General features: G+C 43.1%; 1 protein-coding gene across 2 annotated transcripts in view; it reads left to right on the forward strand.

Moving 5' to 3' along the window:
- CDC42BPA (CDC42 binding protein kinase alpha) overlaps positions 1–22305 on the forward strand; it is a 3351611-nt gene that overhangs the window by 2683672 nt on the left and 645634 nt on the right. For both annotated transcript variants that reach the window (XM_044059574.1, XM_044059584.1), the window contains exon 25: positions 5735–5840. In XM_044059574.1, the coding sequence (XP_043915509.1) occupies positions 5735–5840 (106 nt within the window). The remainder of the gene's footprint in view (positions 1–5734; positions 5841–22305) is intronic.

Below are 22305 nucleotides of genomic sequence, written 5' to 3' on the forward strand. Positions count from 1 at the left end.
GAACTGTTAAAAAGGAAAAAAATGTAGCTTGTAGGATTTTGTCACACTTATCCAAGTGTAACATGGGTAGCTGAAATATGATGTGACTTTTTCTAGGCAATTTCATTGCATCCCACCTCAGCAAGTTTATTATTTCAAATCCAAAAACTTCATGAAATGTACACATGTACACCACAAAATTTTACATGTGAGATACAGCCCCATTGGGAGGTACTAGCCCACCTTACTGTTCTCACACCAAAGTTACATTTGCTACTGAGGAAAGAGGAAAAATCCCACCCTTATAATGTGCCGATCACTTGATGTGTTGCACTATGAAGGCATCAAACTTCTCTTAAGTAGTATCCCACCAAAGAGTATAGGATTACTAGCTGTTACCCCATACTCCCAGGTGCTCATTGTTGAGTATGGTGGTACTAGCCTTCAGTCCATACCCTTGGACGTTTTGATAGCACTTAGCCTTCATGTGTTATTGTACACCCTGATTTGACCAGTTTCTGTCCAGAGAGGAATTAAGTTTTAGGGTTACAGCAGTGCCAAGACAAAATTCAGGCTCATAAACAGGGTACATATTCATTTGTTCAGTTAACAGCTGATGTTAAGTTGTCAATCTCGCCTTCATTCTTGCTGGATGGGTTCGGAGCCGATCTTCGGCTCCGACTCGGCCAATACTAAAGCTCGAGAGCTAATTCCACCGGCTCGAGGCTCCCCTATATCCCACAATGCTAGGCGGTAACTACTCAGATCTCGTTTGCCGCTATAGCTGACGAGGTGCGTTTTCTACCGGCTCAGGCAGGTTAGTTCAATTTTACCTTTAGGTATTTCTAATAACCCCCTTTTTTATTTTTGATACATATCCTTTTAGTTTAATTAAAGATTTAGATACATCGACCCCTGTTTGTCGAGCCCCCTTCCCTTTTTTTCCCTTGTTCTAGGCTTTCGGCCCTTCCCTCTCCCTAGTCCTTTACTAAATTAGTTTTTTGTAAGGGCGTGTGTGTGTGTGTGTTTGTGGCTTAACCTTAATAATTTATTTTAATATTTTTCTAAAGAGAGTGTCTGGAGTGTGTTTGTGTGTGTTAGGCTCTCTTTTTTACTATGTCTAAAGACAAGGTCTCAGGCTTCAAGAAGTGTGACTCCTGCTGTCAGAAAATGTCTCTGACAGACGGTCACACTTCTTGTGTGTATTGCCTGGGGCCTTTGCACCTGCAGGACTCTTGTGCTTTTTGTCATGGGTTTAGCCCTAGAGTCTTGCAGGAACGCAAGAATAAGCTTATCTTACGGGGCTTATTAAAGCCTGAAGGCCCCCCGACTCAATCTGTGTCGGGGAAGCCTTCAAGAACTTCCAAACATTCGGCTCCTGCTCCAGAGTCGACTGCTGAGAAGTCTAAGTCGGCTTCGACATCGGCTCTGGCTGGAGCCGATGTTTCTAAGCCTCATACTGTTACCTCAGCTCCGGCTGGAGCCGAGGCTGATAAAACTTTGTCGGCTCCGATACCCTTATCGGAGCCACAATCGAGAAAGAGGTCCAGATCCCCCTCTATCGGATCCGTGCATTCGGCGCCAGGATCCCCTCTTCTTTCGGAACGAAGTCACAAAACTCATTCCTCACGGTCTTCCAGATTATCAGACCATGACTTGCAAAGGGTAGTGAGTAGACTTCTCAAGTCCGAGGCACTGGCCCAAATGCTGCATGCTGCATAGCCCGACTCATCAGTCAGTGGCTATTCCCATTCCCCAAAACATTCCTCCTCCGACTCCTTTGAGTTCGGAGCCAAGGCTTGTCGGAGCCATGACTGTCGGTGCATCGGATCCGATACCTTCCATTTCGGCTCCGTCGTCTGCTCCGATCTCCTCTTTGGAGGGATCTCGGTGCCGAGCTTCCCTCGTCGGCTCCGGGGGGGCGAGTGGCATCGGACCCTTGTCCGACCCTGCTCTCCCTCTCGGGGCTTCGGCGTTGGTGAGTTCGGCTCCGACATCGGCTTCGGAGCCGTCTCTGTTGATGCCGGGGGAGGTCCTTGTCTCTTCGGAACGGGGGCCTCGGGCCTTGCCTGACAGGGGTGCCTTCGAGGTCATGCGGAGCATGCTAGAACCAGGTTCTGTCCCACAGTCAGCTCCTTCAGCCCCTCCATCTACAGTGCCTGCGGTGATTACTCACCCCCTTGTCTCAGACCGCAGAGAGCCAACTCCTCAAGATTCCCCATTGGGAATTTCCTCCTCTTCCGAGGCCTCTCCTGACCCTGCAGGAGATCCCCCAAGGAAGAAGCAGTGCAAGAGGAAGCACATTGACTCCCCTGAGTCTATCACCTCTGACACTGACTTAGAGGAATCCGAAGGGTCCCCTCGATCCCCCTCTGAGAATGTCTCCTTTGCTGACATCCTTGAGATCCTGAAACAGAGGGGGAACTGGCCAGCCCTTAACCCTTCGGAGGATGAGTCAGTGTATCTTGAGGCGTTTGGTTCTTGCCCTTCTACCTCCTGGGTGTCCCCTCCCTTTGACCCCCTTATGGAAGTGGTGGCAAGGAAGGCTTGGACGGCTCCTGACTCAGTGGAACCCACCCCGAGGAGACCATCCAAATTTATTACTGCCCCCAGAGACAAAGAGTTTTTATCCAAAGATGTCCCTGTTGATGCCATGGTGGTGGCTGCGGCCACAAAGAAGGAGTTAGCTGATCCTTCGGTTCCTGTCCATCCTCCTAATAAGGAATCTAGGACCATGGACGGGTATGGCAAGCGGATGTTCTCATCAGCAACCTTTTTAATGCGGTCGCTGAACTACTTATGCCACTTCACTCGTCTCCAGAGAGATTTACTCAAGGATATGGGTGAACTGATAAAGGAGCCTACAGCTGAGGGGCTCAAAGACACAATGAACTCCCAGTTGGCAACCCTAAATTCCATCGTTATCTCCTCCATGCGGCTGGTCTCATATGCAGCAGATGGGGCGAGTAGAGCCGCAGGCACAGGTGTTGCCTTACGACGTTACGCCTGGATGCGGCTATGCAACTTTGCGGACCCTTTCAAGGCGTCCTTCACCAATTCTCCCTTTGATGGATCATCCTTGTTTGGTCCACAGGTGAAGGATACGTTGACCAGGTGCGAGGTAGAAGGTAAGACTCTCTCTGCTGTAGGAGTCCGTTTTTCTACCCCTTCTAGACCCTATTCCAAAGGTCAAAGGGGAGGAAAGATGTGTTTCCGCAAACAATCCCAGGGAGTCTCATCTGACGCACAAGGCCGATTCCCCTCTAGAGGCAGAGGGGGGAATAATAATAGACGCCGCCCTAGAGGCAGAGGAGGTCCGCAAAACCAGGGTAGCAGAGAAATGTTCTCTGACAAACCCTTTCAGCACCCCTGAGGGGCTGCCCGGCTGTCCACCTTCGGAGGCAGTCGGGGGAAGGTTATCACTGTACCCAAAAGCCTGGCTTTCCCTTACTCAAGACAAATGGGTACAGTCGATCATATCCAAGGGTTACAAAATTCCCTTCACTCACATCCCAACCCAACCAAAAAGATCCCTTCCAGATGTTCCACCTGGTCTAAGGGAACAAGCAGCATTAGAAATTTCAAAGCTGCTATCAAAAAGAGCTATCCAATCAGTCCCGGCAGACCAGCAAGGATCCGGAATCTACTCCAAATTCTTTTTGGTACCAAAGAAAACAGGGGACTGGAGACCCATACTGGATCTCAGCTACTTAAACAAGTTTGTCAAGAAAACAAAATTCCGGATGGTCACGCTACAGTCCATTCTACCCTTCTTGGGTCAGGACAATTGGATGTGCTTGATAGATCTTCAGGACGCGTACTACTACATCAAAATGAACAGACGCTCCAGGAGATATCTCCGCTTCAGGCTGGGAGCCAGTCACTACCAGTTCAGGGCCCTGCCCTTTGGTCTCACTACAGCCCCCCGTGTGTTCACCAAATGCATGGCAGTGGTCGCGGCTCACTTGAGACGTCAAGGATTCCAGGTGTTTCCTTATTTGGACGACTGGCTCCTTACTGCCACCACCAGACATCAGCTTCTCCTATCCAGGGACTTCACCATCCAATCTTGCCAAGCTCTAGGCATTTCGATAAATTTCGGAAAATCTGCTTTGTCGCCTTGTCAATCTATTGTCTTTATAGGCGCCACCTTAGATACACTGAATCTTTCAGCCAGACTCACAGAGCAGAGGGTGTCAGACATTCGGAACCAAGTTTCCCTTCTCTTACAATGCGACAAAGTCAAAGCCAGACTGGTGTTGAAGGTACTAGGACTCATGGCAGCAGCTATTCCCCTTCTCCCCTTAGCTCGTTTTCACATGAGGATCCTCCAATGGAAGCTGTTTACTCAATGGTCCTTTCAACAGCTCCCGATGTCCCATACCATATTGATAACTCAAGCATGCAAGAATCAACTGTCTTGGTGGATCACATCACCTCAACTTCTCCGAGGAAGACCCTTCACTCTCCCCCCCCCAGTCGCCATGTTGACAACAGACGCCTCCCTGATCGGGTGGGGGGGGGCATTATCAGGGCAGGACAGTCCAGGGCACGTGGCAACCTTTCGAGTGCCACTTGCACATAAATTTCTTAGAGATGAGAGCAGTGCTTTTAGCGTTGCAAGCCCTTCACGACTCTCTTCCCACTGGGACTATTGCAATTCAAACGGACAACATGTCCGTAGTGTGGTACATCAACAAACAAGTCGGAACCAGATCATACCCTTTATGTCGAGAGGCACTCAGACTTTGGCAATGGGCGATCTCTTCTCAGCGTTTTCTGATAGCAACGCACATTCCCGGGAAATCCAACATTATTGCAGACAAATTGAGCAGAGCAATTCTCATGCCCCACGAGTGGTCTCTAAAGAAATCAGTTCTAGAAGAAGTATTCCTAAGATGGGGCCAGCCTTGCTGCGATCTTTTTGCTACTCCCCAAAACAGCAAGTGTCACGACTTCTTCACTCTCTTCCCATTACCAGGCCATCCCACCAGAGACGCTCTAGTCCACGATTGGCCCCGGGGACTTCTATATGCCTTTCCCCCCTTTACACTGATATCTCAACTAATTCAGAAAGCCATCGCCTTGAGAGTGACAATGATCCTCATTTCCCCTTACTGGCCTCGACAGATATGGTTTCCCTTTCTTCATAGTTACCTTTTGGAGCAGCCTTGGCATCTGGACCCAGAACCAGATCTGATAACCCACCAATCGGGTCACCTGCACCAATCTCTGCCTTCTCTAAACCTCACAGCATGGTTTCTCCGATTCCAACCTTAGCCAGGCTTCCCTCAATATCTCGCTCGGTCCGAGATATCTTGATAGCCTCTCATAAATCTTCTACCCGGAAGATTTATAGTAGCAAATGGAAACGCTTTTCCTTTTGGGCAACATCAAAAAACATAGATCCCTTTACTGCACCTATCCAGTCTATTTTAGACTTTCTAGCAGAACTCTTTCATTTAGGATCTTCTGCATCAACCATTAGAGTTCAACTGGCTGCCATATCAAATTTTCATGTTGGTGTTTCAGAGTCTAGTCTTTTGGAAATGACACCATTCTCATCTTTTCATGATCTGTATATCTGTTAGCTGGAAATTGTCCCTAACATGTATGTCTCCTTTAAACTTAGGGACCTGTGTTAGTACTTAAGTCTCATAAAATGTACTGAAAGTCTACACTACATAAGAAATGCTATTGATTTGGGAAACATTTATGTAACATAGAATTTTACAGTTGTGCTCTTTTTTTTCAGCCTAAAGCCCATCAATTTGTTGTAAAGTCGTTTTTGACCCCAACAAAGTGTAATCAGTGTACATCTCTCATGGTGGGCTTGATAAGACAGGGATGCACTTGTGAAGGTAAGATTTAATTATGTTTTTCATTTCCATTTATATGCAAAACAGTTTATTAATAGTAGCTATAGTCAGGTGTTCAACAGAAGTCCATACTGTAATATATCTGATGTTATTCAGAGGGGTACAGATATTGCACATACCTCTCTTCCACTCAGAGTGGCACAGTCCTTCAGATGCTTCTCCCTTCAGTACAGGAGCGTCACACAAATTTATCTGTTCTTCTCTCTGTGGCAGAGGAACACAAGTTACTTCATTTCTCCCCCACTCTGGCCTGCATCACCTTAGCTGCCTTGGTCATAGTCAGGACTTTATCCCTGTATGCCATACCATGGAGCTAGTGCTTATTGTTTGCTTATCCCCATGTCATTTGATGTAACTACTCAACCATTTCCACTATTGTTTTTATGCCACTTTTTTGCATTGAAGTTAAGCTGACATGTTTTAGACTGTTCCTCTAATTCTGACATTTCATTTTCAATCTTTCTTTGTCTTCTTTTGTATTATCTGTATTGCATGTGTTTTTGTTGTCCACAAAAATGCATAATTTTCCTTCAAGACTTCCTGCAGTCATGTCTGTGACTATTAAGCAGGGGTGATCACTGCAAAGACTCCTCTGGCACTCAGCAAGTAAGTATCTATCTGTCTGTCTGTTTGTCCCTCATTTACCATTACCCACTGTGTTCTTTCTTTTAAGTCAGTGGTTTATCCATGTCATCATACTGTGAACCTTTCCATTTCTAATTTGTTACTAACCTAACAGCCTACCTCGATCTGGCCAAGGCCTTTGATACCATTCCTCACTCAGGAGTTATTGATAAACTCGCCAAACTAGGCATCTACCCCTATATCGTTAGGTGGATTGCAAACTGGCTCTAAGATAAAACCCACAGTATGAAAGTAGCGGACTTCAAGTCAAACTGATGACCATTCAGGAGTAGAGTCCTACAGGGATCTGTCCTAGGTTCTCTCCTGTTTGGCATCTACTTCTCAGAAGTCCAGGCCAACATGGAGGGACTCTGGCTGACCAAGTTCGCAGACTACTGCAACCTGGGAGCCATTATTAACTCTAAAAAAGTGATGCAGACATCCTACATAAAGGCCTCATTGAGACCAAAGACTGGTGTCTAAACCATGGCCTTAAGCTTAATGCCAAAAAATGTGTCGTCATCCCCTTTAGGAAAAACTCGGTTCCCACTATTTACCTCATTGATGGGAGCCCACTGAACACTGAAAGAGTTATAGGAGATCTGGGGACACAGGTAGTCAGCAACCTCTCCTTCGACAACCACATTGCCACTGTGGTCAGAAAGTCCTTCTGTGTGGCACAACTCATTACCAGGGGTTTTGCATCCAGGAAGAAAGAGGTTATCATTTCTCTCTACTATTTCCTCATTAGACCAATCATAGAGTATAATGCCCCATTTGGCATGTAACTCACTAGACACCTGCAACAGCTGGAGAGGCCACAAAAGTACCTCATGAAGAGGATCCTAGGCCTTAAACATGTCCTACATGGACAGACTCAAAAAACTCCAGCTATTCTCTGTCTCATATTGTCTACTAAGAGGCAATCTCTGCTTGACTTACAAAGCCATGTCTGACCCAGCTCTGTTAGAAGTGCTACATCTAAAGAAATCCCAATCCATCCGCAACACACGGTCCAGAGACCTCAACCTCATTACCACAATCAACAGAACATGCTGGAGAGACAGGTTCATAACCCAGAGACTGCCCATGCTCTGGAATAGACTACCCATACATGTCAAGTAGAGCACCTCACTGGCCTTCTTCAAGAGAAATCTTGATGAGTGGATGAGAAATAGAAAGTTCATCCCGGGGATCACTCCAGTATACAGCCTTTTTTAAAGTCAGTTTGTCACATCTTTTTGTCTGTTGTCCTAATTACCTGCTCAGAAAACTCTTAATATTAGAGGTGATTATTATGCCTTTCCTCTGAGAATATTTGCCCTGACAATACTTACACAATTCGTGAGTCTGTGTTTTGTGATTTTCTTCTCGATCTTGTGGTCGTTGGTATTTTGGCTTTTTGGGAAATAAAAGTAGTCCCGTATATATATATATATATATATATATATATATATATATATATATATATATATATATAGGTCTACTGTTTGTCGAAAACACACTTTTTTGACAAACAGAAGATCGAACCCACTTAAGCGAAAGTGCACTACAGAGATAGTGCACTTTCGCATAAGCCGATTTACTGAAGCACATTACATTGGGGGTAAGGAAATATATCCTTTTCCCCACTGCAGTGCAATCACACTTGAATTGTCCATGATTTGGTATTATGCATTGATAATTTATTATCCATTTCAGACGTGTTTATTGACTTTTAATCTTTTTTTTAGCCTGATTCCAAATAAATGCAACACTGAAAAGTTAACACTTGAAGTGTATTTCAGACTTGCCCCATTTCTGTGGTGTAGAGTGCTCAGACTCTATGCCCCAGACATCTCGGGTTCATATACTGACTCAGGTACTGAAACAGCTGGAGAAGGGAGGATGGGAATGAACAGCTGGAGAAGGGAGGATGGGAATGAACAGCTGACACCAACAGTTGCTTGTCCCTTATGGGGGTTGGAGGGGGATCTTTGGTAGCCAGTCACCACTGGACAAGTGGAGGCCTACAAGACACTGAAATAGCCAGGATCAGGGGTGACCTCAGGCTAGCCTCTCACACAGAAAGTACTTTAATAAAAGCAAAGATCTGACCATTGTTTTGCAGAAAAGTAGCAGCAATTGGAAAAATCATTCATAAATAGTAAACTGGTTATTCCAAACAAAAGTGCTAAAAATAGTGAAAATAAACCTGTGGCTTTTTTTCTTCAGTGTTACGCTACTTGCAGCAAAACAGATCTGGAGATGAGAGTACACTTAGATCTTTGTTGGAGTAGGGAAGAATGTAGAGCTTGGGAAAGCTTCTTGACTAATGAGCTGTTTAGTGCCTGCAACAACTAGTCCTAAGTGTTGAAGTAAATGGACATGGGTCATGAAGATCTGTTGTCCTTCATATCACTGTTGCAGTATTCACTACTAGGATCTCCTGCCAAGGGCAGCCCAATGTCTGTCCAGCACACCAAAGCCTTTATTTCCTAGGGAGCGTCATACGTTAAACATACGCTCCCTGCGCAAATGTAGGTCATAAAGGGGGTGTACATACACTTACAGCTTAGAGAGAACTTTGCTGCTGCCAGTCCAAATGCTATTCTCGTACATCGGCCTGAACACCCTTTATTTTGTTCATTATACCGAGCCTATGTCTTTCAGATAAGTACACTGTTGGGTTTCTTTTTTCTTTTTCTTACATTGTTCTGAGCGTTACATGTCATCCAAGAAAGCAAAATGTCAGTGCAGGAGGCAGATTCCCCATAAAGACCATCACAATGGGTGCCTGGTTTGCTTAGGTATATCCCATGACCACACTCGGTGTTCCAGCTGTCAGGATTTTGTACCCAATACTTTGTGTAGCTGCCTTTCTTCACTTTCCATTTATCTTGAGAATCAACGTTTCAAGTTTTTGGTCCAAGGTACTATAGCACAATCCGCTCACCCTGAGGCACAGCCACCGTTCAAGAAGAAAGCCAAGAAATCTAGGCCTCAGCCTGCTGCTGTCCACCCTCCACATGGTCATCTCTGTTGAGGTGAGTGAGAACCTGGAGGATAGCGCAGTATTGCCTTTGTTTTTTTGTGCTGTGACCTTCTCAGAAGATGGCATGGAACCTGCTTCTCACACATCCTTGGAGGCCTTGCAAACATGCACGTTCAGGGGGAAATATTGGCTGATTATTTCCAAGGGGCCTAAAGGGATTCCTCAGATCCTTGTTCGGGAAGAGGTGCTGGCTACCTTAACTGAATCCAGGCAGGCATCTGAACCTCTGCATTTTTTCAGAGCAGGCACCCCAGTGAAGAAAAGGCATAAAACTAAGCATGTGGTGACTACTTCCTGGGCTCCACAAAGGGAATGGCAGGACTTCACTCAAGGTTTGCTCAATGTCTTGATGGCATTGAAGCCTTCTCAGGGGGTTTTGGTTCCTGCATCTCCTTGGTCCTTTACCCCTAAGAGGGCTAGAGACCCGGAGGGTTTAGATCAGGATTCTGACTTTGAGGCTGACTCCTTAGAATATTCCTATCAGCTGCCTTCACCTTTAGACAATGGGTCTGAGGAGGAGGAATCTGTCAGTCATGATTCCCCTTTAGAGGAGCTTCCTTTGGTGACACATCATCATCATCAGCCCCCTTTTTCCCATTTTTCTACATGTGGTCAGGGTATCATGTTAACTGTCACCAACTCTCTCGATTCAATGCCACACTCCTGCCTACTTCAACACTCATGCCTGACTGTAGCAGATGATCTTTCACACAATCCATCCACCTCTTTCCTGGACATCCTTGCTTCCTCTTACCTTCTTCCTGTCTGTCCCAAATCTTCCTCACCAGATTGTTTCCTGCTTTTCTGCACATGTGTCCAAACCACCGTAATCTGTTCTCTTTGATCTTTTCTGCAATTAGAGCTACTTTGGCTTCTGCTCTTATATCATCATTTCTTCGTCTGGCCCACAGTGTGCATCCTATCATCTTTCTCAGGCACTTCATTTCCATCACCTCTAGCTTCTTCAACTGTTCTGCCTTTACTGCCCAGGTTTCTGTACTATACAGTAGTACTGGTCGCACCACTGTCTTGTACACCTTACTTTTCAGCTTCTTTGACATTCTTCTGTCATAGACTACACCTGATACTCTGTGCCAATTAGCTGCAGCCCCTCTGATTCTAGCTTTGACCTCTTCATTCAGACTACCCTTCTCCTCAACTACTCCTCCCAGATACTTAAAGCTGTTTACCTGTTCCACTATCTTCCCTTCTGTCTCTATTCATTGTCTACATACAGCAGCTTTGTTGATCTGTCTCCTCTAACCTCTTTGCTAATGTAGTTCATCACCAGTATGAACAGCAGTGGGCTCAGAGCTGAACCCTGATGTACACCCACACCCACTGGGAACCCCTCTGTGAGACCGAACACTGTCCGTACTTGAGTCATTGGGTCCTTGTACATAACCTGCACTAATTCTGCCAGCATTTCTGGGACTTCAAACCACCGCAGTACTGCCCAGATCAGCTTTCTTGGAACCTTGTCAAATGCTTTCTCTAAGTCTAGTAATGCCCAGTTGGATTCTCTCCTCATCTCTAGCTTCATCTCAAGTATCTGTCTCAATGCAAACATCGGGTCAGTTGTACTGCATCCTGATCTGAATCCAAACTGCTCATCTCCCATCTTACATTCTACTACTCTGCTTATCCATTTACTAATCACCCTCTCCAGAACTTTCATGCAATGTAATAGGAGTTTGATGCCTCTTTACTGCCCACAGTTATGGATGTCCCCTTTGTTCTTGTACACTGGCACGAGTATGCTTATTCTCCAATCAGCTGGGATACACCTTTCTCTCCACACTGCTATTAGTACCCTCAGGAGCCATTTCGTCCCTATCTCACCCAGCATCTTTATCATATCTGCTGTGACCTCATTTGAGCCTGCTGCTTTCCAGTGACTTCATTTTCCTTAGTGTTGCAATTACTTCTTATAGGGTGGGTTCCTCTTCTTCTCTCATTGTAGGCTGTTTCTGGGGCAGTACAGCTTCTGTGAGGTTTTCTTCATTTAGAAGCTGCTGGAAATACTCCTTCCATCTGCCTTTAATGTCCTCTGGGCTGGTGAGCAGGATGTTCTTCGTGTTTCACTGTTGCAGTCATTACATTTGGGTAATCTGCTGGCAGGTTGCCCTCAGTCGACTTGATTAACAAAGTCTGGGGTCCTGCGTCTGTTGCTGTCCCTTCTTCCATGACATCAAGTTGTCAGGGGTGTAAAACATGCAGCCAAAGCCATTACATCAGTCTTTCTTGCCTCACGGTGCCCGAAGCAGAAGCAGTTCGCAAGTGCCGGTTGGCCGACTCCTGAAATTTTCATTTTCGAGTTTCAGAACCGAAGTCTTCAACTAAAAGCTAAGTACCCCGTTGGGGAAACTTTTTCTTGCTCCTTACCAATGTCAGTAAAAGTTGATAATTTTATTACTTGTGGGAAGCAAATACCTCATAAGGATTTTCATTTGTACTGTATTCCTTGCCTAGACCCAGACCACGACGTACCTTGCTGTTGGTTTTGTGCTTTATTTAATCAGCGCACTATCCGTCGTTGGTACATTTTTGCTTCTAAATATTCCGGTTCTCGGTTTAATTATCCAGAAATTATGTTGGTTACCCATCCAACTACCAGAATACCTAAAAAACGCAAAGAAAAAGACAGAGACAGGCCGTTGAGGTCCACAGCTGCTGACGATACTTCTCCTAAGCCATTCGCCAGTACTCAGTGAGGTGCTTTCGCAGCCCCTGATACCCACTACTTCTGAGTCGCAGGCCTCTACTGAGACCCATGCGAAGCCGCGAGATGCTTAACCTATGGTACCCGCGGATGTCTCTACCTTGCATGGATCTGGAGCCGCTCTGCAGGCACCGGCTTCTGAGGGTGTATTCAGGCCTACAGACTTGCATATTAAACCGACTCCACCTTCATTATTAAGGCCTAAACCTCGATCTATGTCTAAAAAAAATTACACCCAGGCCACATGTTCAGGCCCCTATGCTTAAAAAACAAATGATCAGAATGGCTGAAGATTTAATTACTCTAATCTGGGGTAGTCAACCCCCCCCCCCCCTCTAAGAGGCCTAGGACTGAACTTGACTATGAATCTTCTGAACATGACTCTGTTTCTTCTGACTCTTCTAATGACCTGAATTTGTCCATGCCTACTTATAAGGACTCTGATGCAGAGGATTCCATCTCCTCTGCTTCTCCCCCTGAGGATTTTTCTTTTGGGAAAACTTTACATACCATAAGGGAACATTTCCACTGGGAAAGTCAGGATTTCTCTGAATCCAAAAAGAGGCTAGGGATTTCCTTCTTCTCCCTCAGCATAGTCCTTTGGCTATACCTCCTGTATTAGACATTGTTGATGATGTGTTTTTGGAATCCAGTATGGCCCCTGATTCCCTTGCCTCTGGTCCCTAGTAAACCAGACAGGTACTACAGGGTTCCTGAGTCCCACAAATTCCTTTTCAAAAATCCTGTTGCGGACCCTGAAACTATTTCTCAGGGGTCCAAGGGCATTAAGGCTTCTACTGCTAAAAATCCTACCCCTTCGGATAGAGACTCCAGGGCGCTGGATAGATGGGGTAAAAAGGTTTATACTTACCTTGGCAATCAGAGCTTTAAACTGTCAATTCAGTATGCTAAAATATCAACAGCATATCATGGGACTGCTTAAACAGAAAATGATGTTGATTTCTGACTGTGTGGAAAGTAAATATTTACAGGATTTACTGCATTCAGCTGAACAAGTTGGAAAACATACTTTGCAATGTGGTTTTGATTGTTTAGATGCCTCTTGCAGGGCTGCTGTTACAGGGTCTGTGCTTGGAAGGCATGCTTGCCTTAAGGAGCAATCTCTGCCTGATCATGTTAAAGCAAAACTGTTGGATGCTCGTTTGCAGCAGGACCGCCTGTTTGGCAATAAGGCTGAAGAAGTTCTAAAAAAGATGGAAGATAAAGCTAAATCTATGCAGACTGTGAAAGATTTCTTACGAGTACAACCTCCTAGATTTAGTAGGCACTGGCCTACTAAGAACTGGTCCTTTCCAGCTCCTTCCAGAGCCACTCAAGCCAAACCCAGACATTCCAAAAGCACCAGGTTTCAGTCCCAAGGGACTTTCAGAACTAAGCAATGGGGTGCTTCCACTTCCAAATCTGGAAATAACAAGACCTCACCCTATGGTAAACGGTCTCAATGACTTTCCTTTAAAATTACCAACCACTTACTTTTTAGCTGCCCCTTTGGAGGAAAACTAGCTCTTCATGCAAAAAACTGGCAACTTATAACCCAGAACAAATGGGTTTTAAATATAGTGTCCCAGGGATGCAGATTTCATTTCCACACGTTGCCAACTCCAAATGGGTGGCCAGACCTGCCCCCAGATCAGTGGGCAGAGGCTCAGAAACAAGTACTTTCCCTCCTAAACATAAGGGCTATTCATCTAGTACCAGAAGAGGAAAAGGGACAAGGTTTCTATTCCAGACTTTTCCTGGTACCCAGAAAAGACAAATTATGGCATCCAATTCTGGACCTGTCTACTCTAAACACCTTTCTGGACATTCCAAAATTCGAGATGCTGACTCTTCACCAGTTACTTCCTATGCTAGGCAAGGATGCCTGGTTGGCAACTCTAGATTTAAAAGAGGCTTACCTGCATATCCCAATCAGGGAATCTTGCAGAAGATACCTACACTTCAAAGCAGGCTACTTGCATTATCAGTTCTGTGCACTGCCCTTTGGCTTGTCTACTGTACCCAGGGTATTCACAAAGTGCTTGGCTCCAGTAATTGCATTTTGCAGACAAAGAAATATTCAAATATATCCATACCTGGATGATTGTCTAATTCAGGCAGAAAACAGGGACATTCTTCTAAAACATCTGGCGTTTGTATAAAGGGTTCTAACTGGTCTAGGGTACACCATAAACAAAAAGAAATCACAACTGGTACCCTCTCAAAAAATTACATTCCTGGGAGCAAGCTTGAATACAACTGCCTAGATGGCTTTCCTTACGCCAGAAAAGTAAATTCATTTGGTGACTTCAAACAGGTGGCCACAAAACCCTGCTATCTGCAAGACAAATACTGCAAGCCTTGGGGTTCATGGCCTCCTGTATTCTTCTAATTGCATATGCAAGACTGCATATAAGGAAACTTCAGTGGTACTTAAAAAGTTTATGAAGTCAACATTGTCACAGCCTGGAAGCAATGATTCTTATCATACCTTGCCTGCACCTAGAGTTCCTATGGTGGGCAGAGGCCTGCCACCAAAACAAGGGACTGCCATTCACACCATCCCCTGCCACCCAAACCCTAACTACAGACGTATCAGACTATGCACGGGGGGGGGCTCATCTGGCAGGAAAGTGCATTCAGGGCAAATGGAGCCCAAATCAAATGCACCTTTATATCAATCAAAAAGAAATGCTAGCTGTACAGAATGCACTGACAGCCTTCAAGGACTACCTTCAACCAGGACAACTAATGGTAAAGAAGAACAACACCACAGTTATGTGGTACATAAACAAGCAGGGGGGTACACATTCCTACCCCCTCTGCAGACTAGCCATGGCATTGTGGAACACGGCCTTGAGCTACCAAGTACAACTACAAGCTCAATTCCTGCCAGGAAAGCTGAATACTCTGGCAGACGAACTAAGCAGAAATCTCATGGACCCACACAAATGGAAACTGGAACCACAGATTTTCAACATGTTGACATGCAAATGGGGGAGCCCAGACATAGATCTTTTTGCCTCACCCCAGAATTACCAGTTGGACAAATTTTGCACAAGAACATCTCACAAAAAAGCTTGGAAAGTGGATGCTCTGTCCTTCAACTGGAAAAACAGTCTATGCCTTTCCCCCTCTCCCTCTGCTCTCCAAAGTTCTTCTAAATGTCAAACAGGATAAACCAAACATGATTTTGATTGCTCCAGACTTGCCTCGCCAACACTGGTACCCGCTCCTGCGCAGTATGTCACAAATTTCTCCATGGCACCTGCCTCAGACACCTTTTTTATTGTCTCAGCATGAGAACCAAATTTTGCACCCTCAGCTCCAAACATTGAATCTTGCAGCTTGGCTTATCATTTAAATTCCCCCTTAGCATCCCTCAGCAAACCTGTGAGGGATGTCATTTTGGAGGCGAGAAGACCTACTACTAGAAAATCTTATGCTGACAAATGGAAAAGATTCTGTGCCTGGAATCGATCTCAAGGGATGAGCACAGCAGTGCCCAATTTATCTCAGATTTTGCAATACTTAACTGAGATGCTTCACAAGAGCCTGTCTTTTTCTTCCATAAAAATCCATTCCTTAGCCATTTCAGCACATTAAAACACATAACCCCCCTCTTCTCTCATCCTCTGCTAAAGCAGTATCTCAGAGGGGCCAAAAACTTGAGACCTCCCAGAGGAGCTCCAGTCTCTGCCTGGGACCTTAACTTTGTATTGGAGAAACTCACTCTACCTCCTTTCGAGCCAGCTGCTACTGTAGACTTAAAATTTCTTTCCTGGAAAACAGCCTTTTTTTAGCAATCACTTCAGCTAGAAGGATATCTGAATTACAGGCCCTTATGGCAGTGGAGCCTTTCATCATCTTTCATGTGGATAGGGTGTCACTCAGGACAAATCCATCCTTCATGCTCAAGTTGGTATCCAGTGTGGCTCTTAATCAGTCCATTCATTTGCCAACTTTCTTTCCCAATCCACAGAACAAGGGGGAGCGGATTCTGCATTCATTGGATGTACACAGACAACTTAAATTCTACTTGGACAGGACTAAATCTCAAAGAAAATCTGAACAACTGCTGGTAGCATTTGCTGCAGAGGCAGAGGGGAAGGCAATTTCAAAAGAAACCATTTCTAAAAGATAAGCCATTGCATTCATTTCTGCTATAAACACCATGGAAAACCTATCTCCCAGGGGATCAGATCTCATTCCACCTGGGCTGTATCTGCTTCTACAGCCTTTCTCAGAGGTGTTCCTACCAGGGATATTCTTGAAGCTGCTACCTGGAGTTCAGTTCATACTTTCACCAAACGTTATCACCTACCAATTTTTTCTAAATCCAGAGCTGGCTTTGCCACTAATGCTGTATAAATCCATCCTCCCAACCATAGCTTTGGGAATCTACTCAAATGTAATGACTGCAACAGTGAAACACGAAGAACATAGTAAAGTTGTGTACACTTGCCATAAATGTAGATGTTCGAGTGTATCCACTGTTGCAGTCCTGATTACCCTCTCTCCAGACCCGTTTTTCTCTTACTATACCTCTACTTTCCTTTGCTATGCTTAAAAGCGTTTTTGGTGTATTTGCTTTTGTTTGGAGGTATATTTTTGTGTTTTTAATTACTTATGTATTTGGCTCACCATTTGGGGGGCACCTGACATCTGGGGCAAGAAAAACTGATGTAATGGTGTTGGCTGCATGTTTTATACCCCTGACGACCTGACGTCATGGAAGAAGGGACAGCAACCGACACAGGACCCAAGACTTTGTTAATCAGGCCGACTGAGGGCAATCTGCCAGCAGATTACCCAAATGAAATGACTGCAACAGTGAATACACTCGAACATCTACATTTATGGTAGGTGTACACAACTGTACTTTGTTGCTGGCATCCCTTATGAAGGGTATCTGACTATCTTCTTTATCTTTTTGTCTTTGCCTTGCAACCTGATATAGTTTCTCTGTGCCCCTTACTGAGTCACTTTCCAGACATTGGTACAGTGCCTCCAATGCCCTATTCTTTGCTATTGCAAATTCTTTCTTAGCCAACCAGTAGTCCTTCCTAGCCTGATCAGTCTTTTCTGTCTCCCATTTCTTCCTACACTCCTCCTTTCTTTTGATGACTTCCTGGACTTGTGCATTCCACCACCAGCTTTCCTTATGTACCTTATTTCCATACCAAGCTCGGCCACATATCTTTTCTGTAGTCCTAACACATGCTGTTTTTAAGCGCTGCCATTCTTCTTCAACTCCTCTTCTCAGGTTGGTAGACCCCTGAGTAATTCCTTGAAATGTTGTACTTTCTCTCCAGTCAGTTTCCAGGTCTTCAGCCCGGTCTCTGTTGACCTTAAACTTTTCTCTGACCACTGCTTGCAGCTTATTGTGGCAACTAGTGGTTTATGCTGTGGGCTGACTGTTTCACTGGGGATGACTTTGCAGTTATGGATTCTGCCCCAGTGCCTTTTCCTTACTAGGAGGAAGTCTACCTGAGTTGCATGTCAACTACTTAGGTTCATAGGTTCATAGGTTAGTACTAGGCTAACTGTCAAACCCTGTACCTTGTGTTTGTAAGGCAAACACCTTAACCATTAGGCCACCCTCCCAACCCCTTGTATGTGATCTTGTGACTGCCTCTCCTTCTGAACCATGTGTTGGCTACTGTCAAGCCATTTGCCAGACAGAAGTCTAGAATAGCTTCTTCTACTTTATTCCTGTTGCCCCACCCATGTGGACTCAGGCAGTCCTCATATCCTGTTCTGTCTGTCCCGATATGTGCATTCAAGTCACCCATTGTCACACCAATTCATGTTGTCCTGCTTTATCTAGTAGGTCTTACAATTGCTGTCTGAATACACCATTTTCCTCACTATCACAACCCTGCTGTGGTGCATAGGCTGAGATTATGAATACTGCCCTATCATTACACTGGAGTCTGACTGCTATGAGTCTGTCATTAATTCTGATGATATCCCTTACTGCCTTCTGAAGCTTCTCTCTCACCACAATTCTTACACCATTTCTAGCCTGCCCTTCACTTGAATAGTAGACTCTAGATCCCAAACCAAGTTGCTTTACTGCACTACCCTTCCATCTCGTCTCCTGGATACATAGGATGTCCAGCCTCCTCCGTATTGTCATGTCATCCACTACCAAGCTGCATCCTGTCAGTGAACCTACAATAAGCGTAGCAATTCTCAGTTCATGGTTGGCAGGTTGGTTGGTTTTACGTCCAGCTTTTGCTCAACAGAGCTATCCCAGGTAACCCAGGCTGGGCAACTAGACACCGGACAGCCAGTAGCTTATTGACCCAGGGCTGCTGGGCTCTATGGCGGGCACACACTGGCCAATAAGGACACATATACCCCTCCCACCATTAGCACAGGTCCCTGGCATGGGTCAGAGTAAGCCGGATCCTCAACCCACTTATCACTGGTAACTACCCATGCCCATTTTTTGCAACATTAGTCAGCATGACCGAATCACCTAGAGCCATATTTTACATTTTGGTGACACAGTCATGCTTATAATGGACCATATCATATGTGATTGCTCCCAAGTATCAGACGTCCAGAAAAGGTATTATGAGTTGTTACAAATAGACTGCCCTAAACCATTAGCTCTCCCTCCTGTGTTGGTTGCTCTATTGGATACCTTCTCTGCTTCTTCCCTGACACCAGATTCTCAACCTCCAGCTGCTAAGAAACCTAATAGGTTCTGTAAGGTACTTGCTCTACGAAAGTTTAATAAAAATAACAAAAGAAATTCACAAAACCAAATGTCGGATAAGCGCTTTCGTTTGGCTCCTGCCAAACTTTTTCAAACAGTCTAAACATAACTTCCTGTCAATTAAATAATGTTAATCTGTGATGTAAGCATTTAGAAATGTTCAAAATGTTAAAGAACCAACACACATATATAAATAAAAACCTTTAGAAATAATATAACCAAACAATTTTCTGTATATCGAACAGATGGCCAATAAATGTATACAAAAGAAACGTATGTGTGTATGTATGTATACACAAGTGAACAGCGTATAATGTGCACTAGCACATTCAAACCTTATGTTAAAAAATGTCAAAGAATGTGTGAAAATGTGTAAATATAAATGAATTTAAATCAATATGAATAAATATAAAACAAAATCGCTTGTATCAACTTGATATACTAAATAATTTAATTATAATCTTGTGAGATATGTGTGTTCTCCGCAAAATGTATATAATTAAACGTAACGGAGGAGTACACACATGGGGTACTGAAAACTGTAATAGTAAGCCTTTATTTCCCACTTGAAATTGTCGCTAATTGGAATATTTTGGTTTTTTATTTTTTATTTTTTAATTCCCTTCCATTTATGGGATTCACAATATCGAGTGCACAGTATAAAAAGTGTGAAATATAAAATATATAAAAGGTGTGTGCTGTACATTGTGTATTATTTTTAAATTCCATTTAGTATCCGAAAAGACTGGGAACAATATGTGTGTTTAGTTTTCTTATACATTTTACATAGGTAAGATGGAAAGAAAATTTAAGGAACGTATTGGTGAACATGTAAGGGCTATAAGAGACGGGAATGAATTAAACGCTTTATCAAAACACATCGGCACAAACATATCTCACAATTTCAAATTTGTAGTATTGGATGTCCTAAAAGTAGATAGTAGTAGTAGTGGTGCGTGGCAATTATTGCTAGAAAGACGCAAGTTTGAATGGCAGTTAAGGTTAAATGCAAACAATTGGCCAGGGTTGAATAATTATTTATCTATTGGTAGTATTTTAAAGTTAAAATCACTTTTGAGATAAACTTTTTTGATTACAATTTATTTATTTATTTGCTTAATCGTTTAAGGTATTAATTTATTATTATTTATTCATAAACTTATCAGGTAACTGATTTTTAACATTAATTTTTTACTCTTCAAGGTTTTACATTGTATATTAAACTTTTAATATTTTAAGAGATATTTATATTTAATATTTATAGTGCACCTTGACACTACAACATACTCACAATGCAAACTAACTTTAAAATAGCTACTTTTATTGACTATTTAATTTAATATTGATTACATGAGATATATACATATATTTACACAAACTAAAAATTTACAAGTTCATTAAGTTATTATTTAAATTTATTTAAAATTATTTACAGCACCATTATATCGTGCACTATTAACATCCTTGTCATTACAATTAGTATTCTTTCCACTGGGTGTTTTATTTCTCCATTTTATTCTAAACGAAGAAAACTAAACACACATATTGTTCCCAGTCTTTTCGGATACTAAATGGAATTTAAAAATAATATACAATGTACAGCACACACCTTTTATATCTTTTATATTTCGCACTTTGTATACTGTGCACTCGATACTGTGAATCCCATAAATGGAAGGGAATTAAAAAATAAAAAAATAAAAAAACAAAATATTCCAATTAGCGACAGTTTCGAGTGGGAAATAAAGGCTTACTATTACAGTTTTCAGTACCCCATCTGCGTACTCATCTGTTAGGTTTTATTATATACATTTTGTGGAGAACACACATATCTCACAAGATTATAATTAAATTATTTAGTATATCAAGTTGATACAAGCGAATTTGTTTTATATTTATTCATATTGATTTAAACTCATTTATATTTACACATTTTCACACATTCTTTGACATCTTTTAACATAAGGTTTGAATGTGCTAGTGCACATTATACGCTGTTCACTTGTGTATACATACATACACACATACGTTTCTTTTGTATACATTTATTGGCCATCTGTTCGATATACAGAAAATTGTTTGGTTATATTATTTCTAAAGGTTTTTATTTATATATGTGTGTTGGCTCTTTAACATTTTGAACATTTCTAATTGCTTACATCACAGATTAACATTATTTAATTGACAGGAAGTGATGTGTAGACTGTTTGAAAAAGTTTGGCAGGAGCCAAACGAAAGCGCTTATCCGACATTTGGTTTTGCGAATTTCTTTTGTTATTTTTATTAAACTTTCGTCGAGCAAGTCCGTTGTTTTTGGTTTAGTTTGTTTTTACTCTTATTGTCTAGGTTATATAAGGTGCCAGATGACTGCAAGTTCCTTTACAAGTGCCCTTCATCTGATCCTGCAGTGATTTGTGTATCTACTGATAAGCCTTCTAGGCTGTTGCTGTCTTCCAAGTTCCTTCTTTCAAATAAGTACCGTAGAGCCATGGAAAGGATTGGTAAAAAGGTATGTACTTCAGCTACTTTAGCCTTCAGGGCCATCAATTACCAGACTCCTTTGACAACGTGCACCCTGTCTCTTCCTTAAAAGATTGGGAAGCTTATTTCTGATATGCATGACTCTGAGGTCAAGGCCTCAGAGCTCTCCTTGCTCAGTTCCACTCCTCAGGTTGCCCGTCACTCTATCAAATGCAGCTGCAAGTGCAGCTGATGCATCTTTTAGGGCTGCTGCCTCTGCCTTTGTGATGAGGTGAGGTTCCTGACTTTTCCATCAGGCTGTTCACTTGTGTATACATACATACACACATACGTTTCTCACTCCGCTCCCCTACCCTACCCCCAATTCCCACCCACCCCCAGTGCTCCTATTCTTATACTACCTACACCGCACCCCCTCACTCCTCTAACCAATTAATCACTCCAAACAATTATCTTCACCTACCACACCCTCCTCTTTACTATCTCTACTTATAGTACTGCTTCCCATTTTTTACTACCCCTCCCTCTACCTAAGTCTCAGTTTTTCCCACTAGTCCTTTTTATCTTATCTCTCTCCTCTTCCTTTGCATTTGTAATCGTGTATATATATATATATATATATATATATATATATATATATATATATATATATATATAAATATTTATATTAGTATACTTTGATATTACAATATGTATACTACTGGAAAAGTTATCTTAACCTACTTAATAATCTTATCCATATATTTACCTGTCCTGACCTCAGCCTATCTCCTAACCTATTTTGAAAACTCCAATCTCACCCTCAACAATCTCCCTCCAAAACAAACAACCACTCTTGATATTTCTCACTCACTTA

This window comes from Protopterus annectens, chromosome 1.part2 (assembly GCF_019279795.1).
Source record: "Protopterus annectens isolate FY-2018-M chromosome 1.part2, PAN1.0, whole genome shotgun sequence".
NCBI classification, from domain to species: Eukaryota; Metazoa; Chordata; order Ceratodontiformes; family Protopteridae; genus Protopterus; species Protopterus annectens.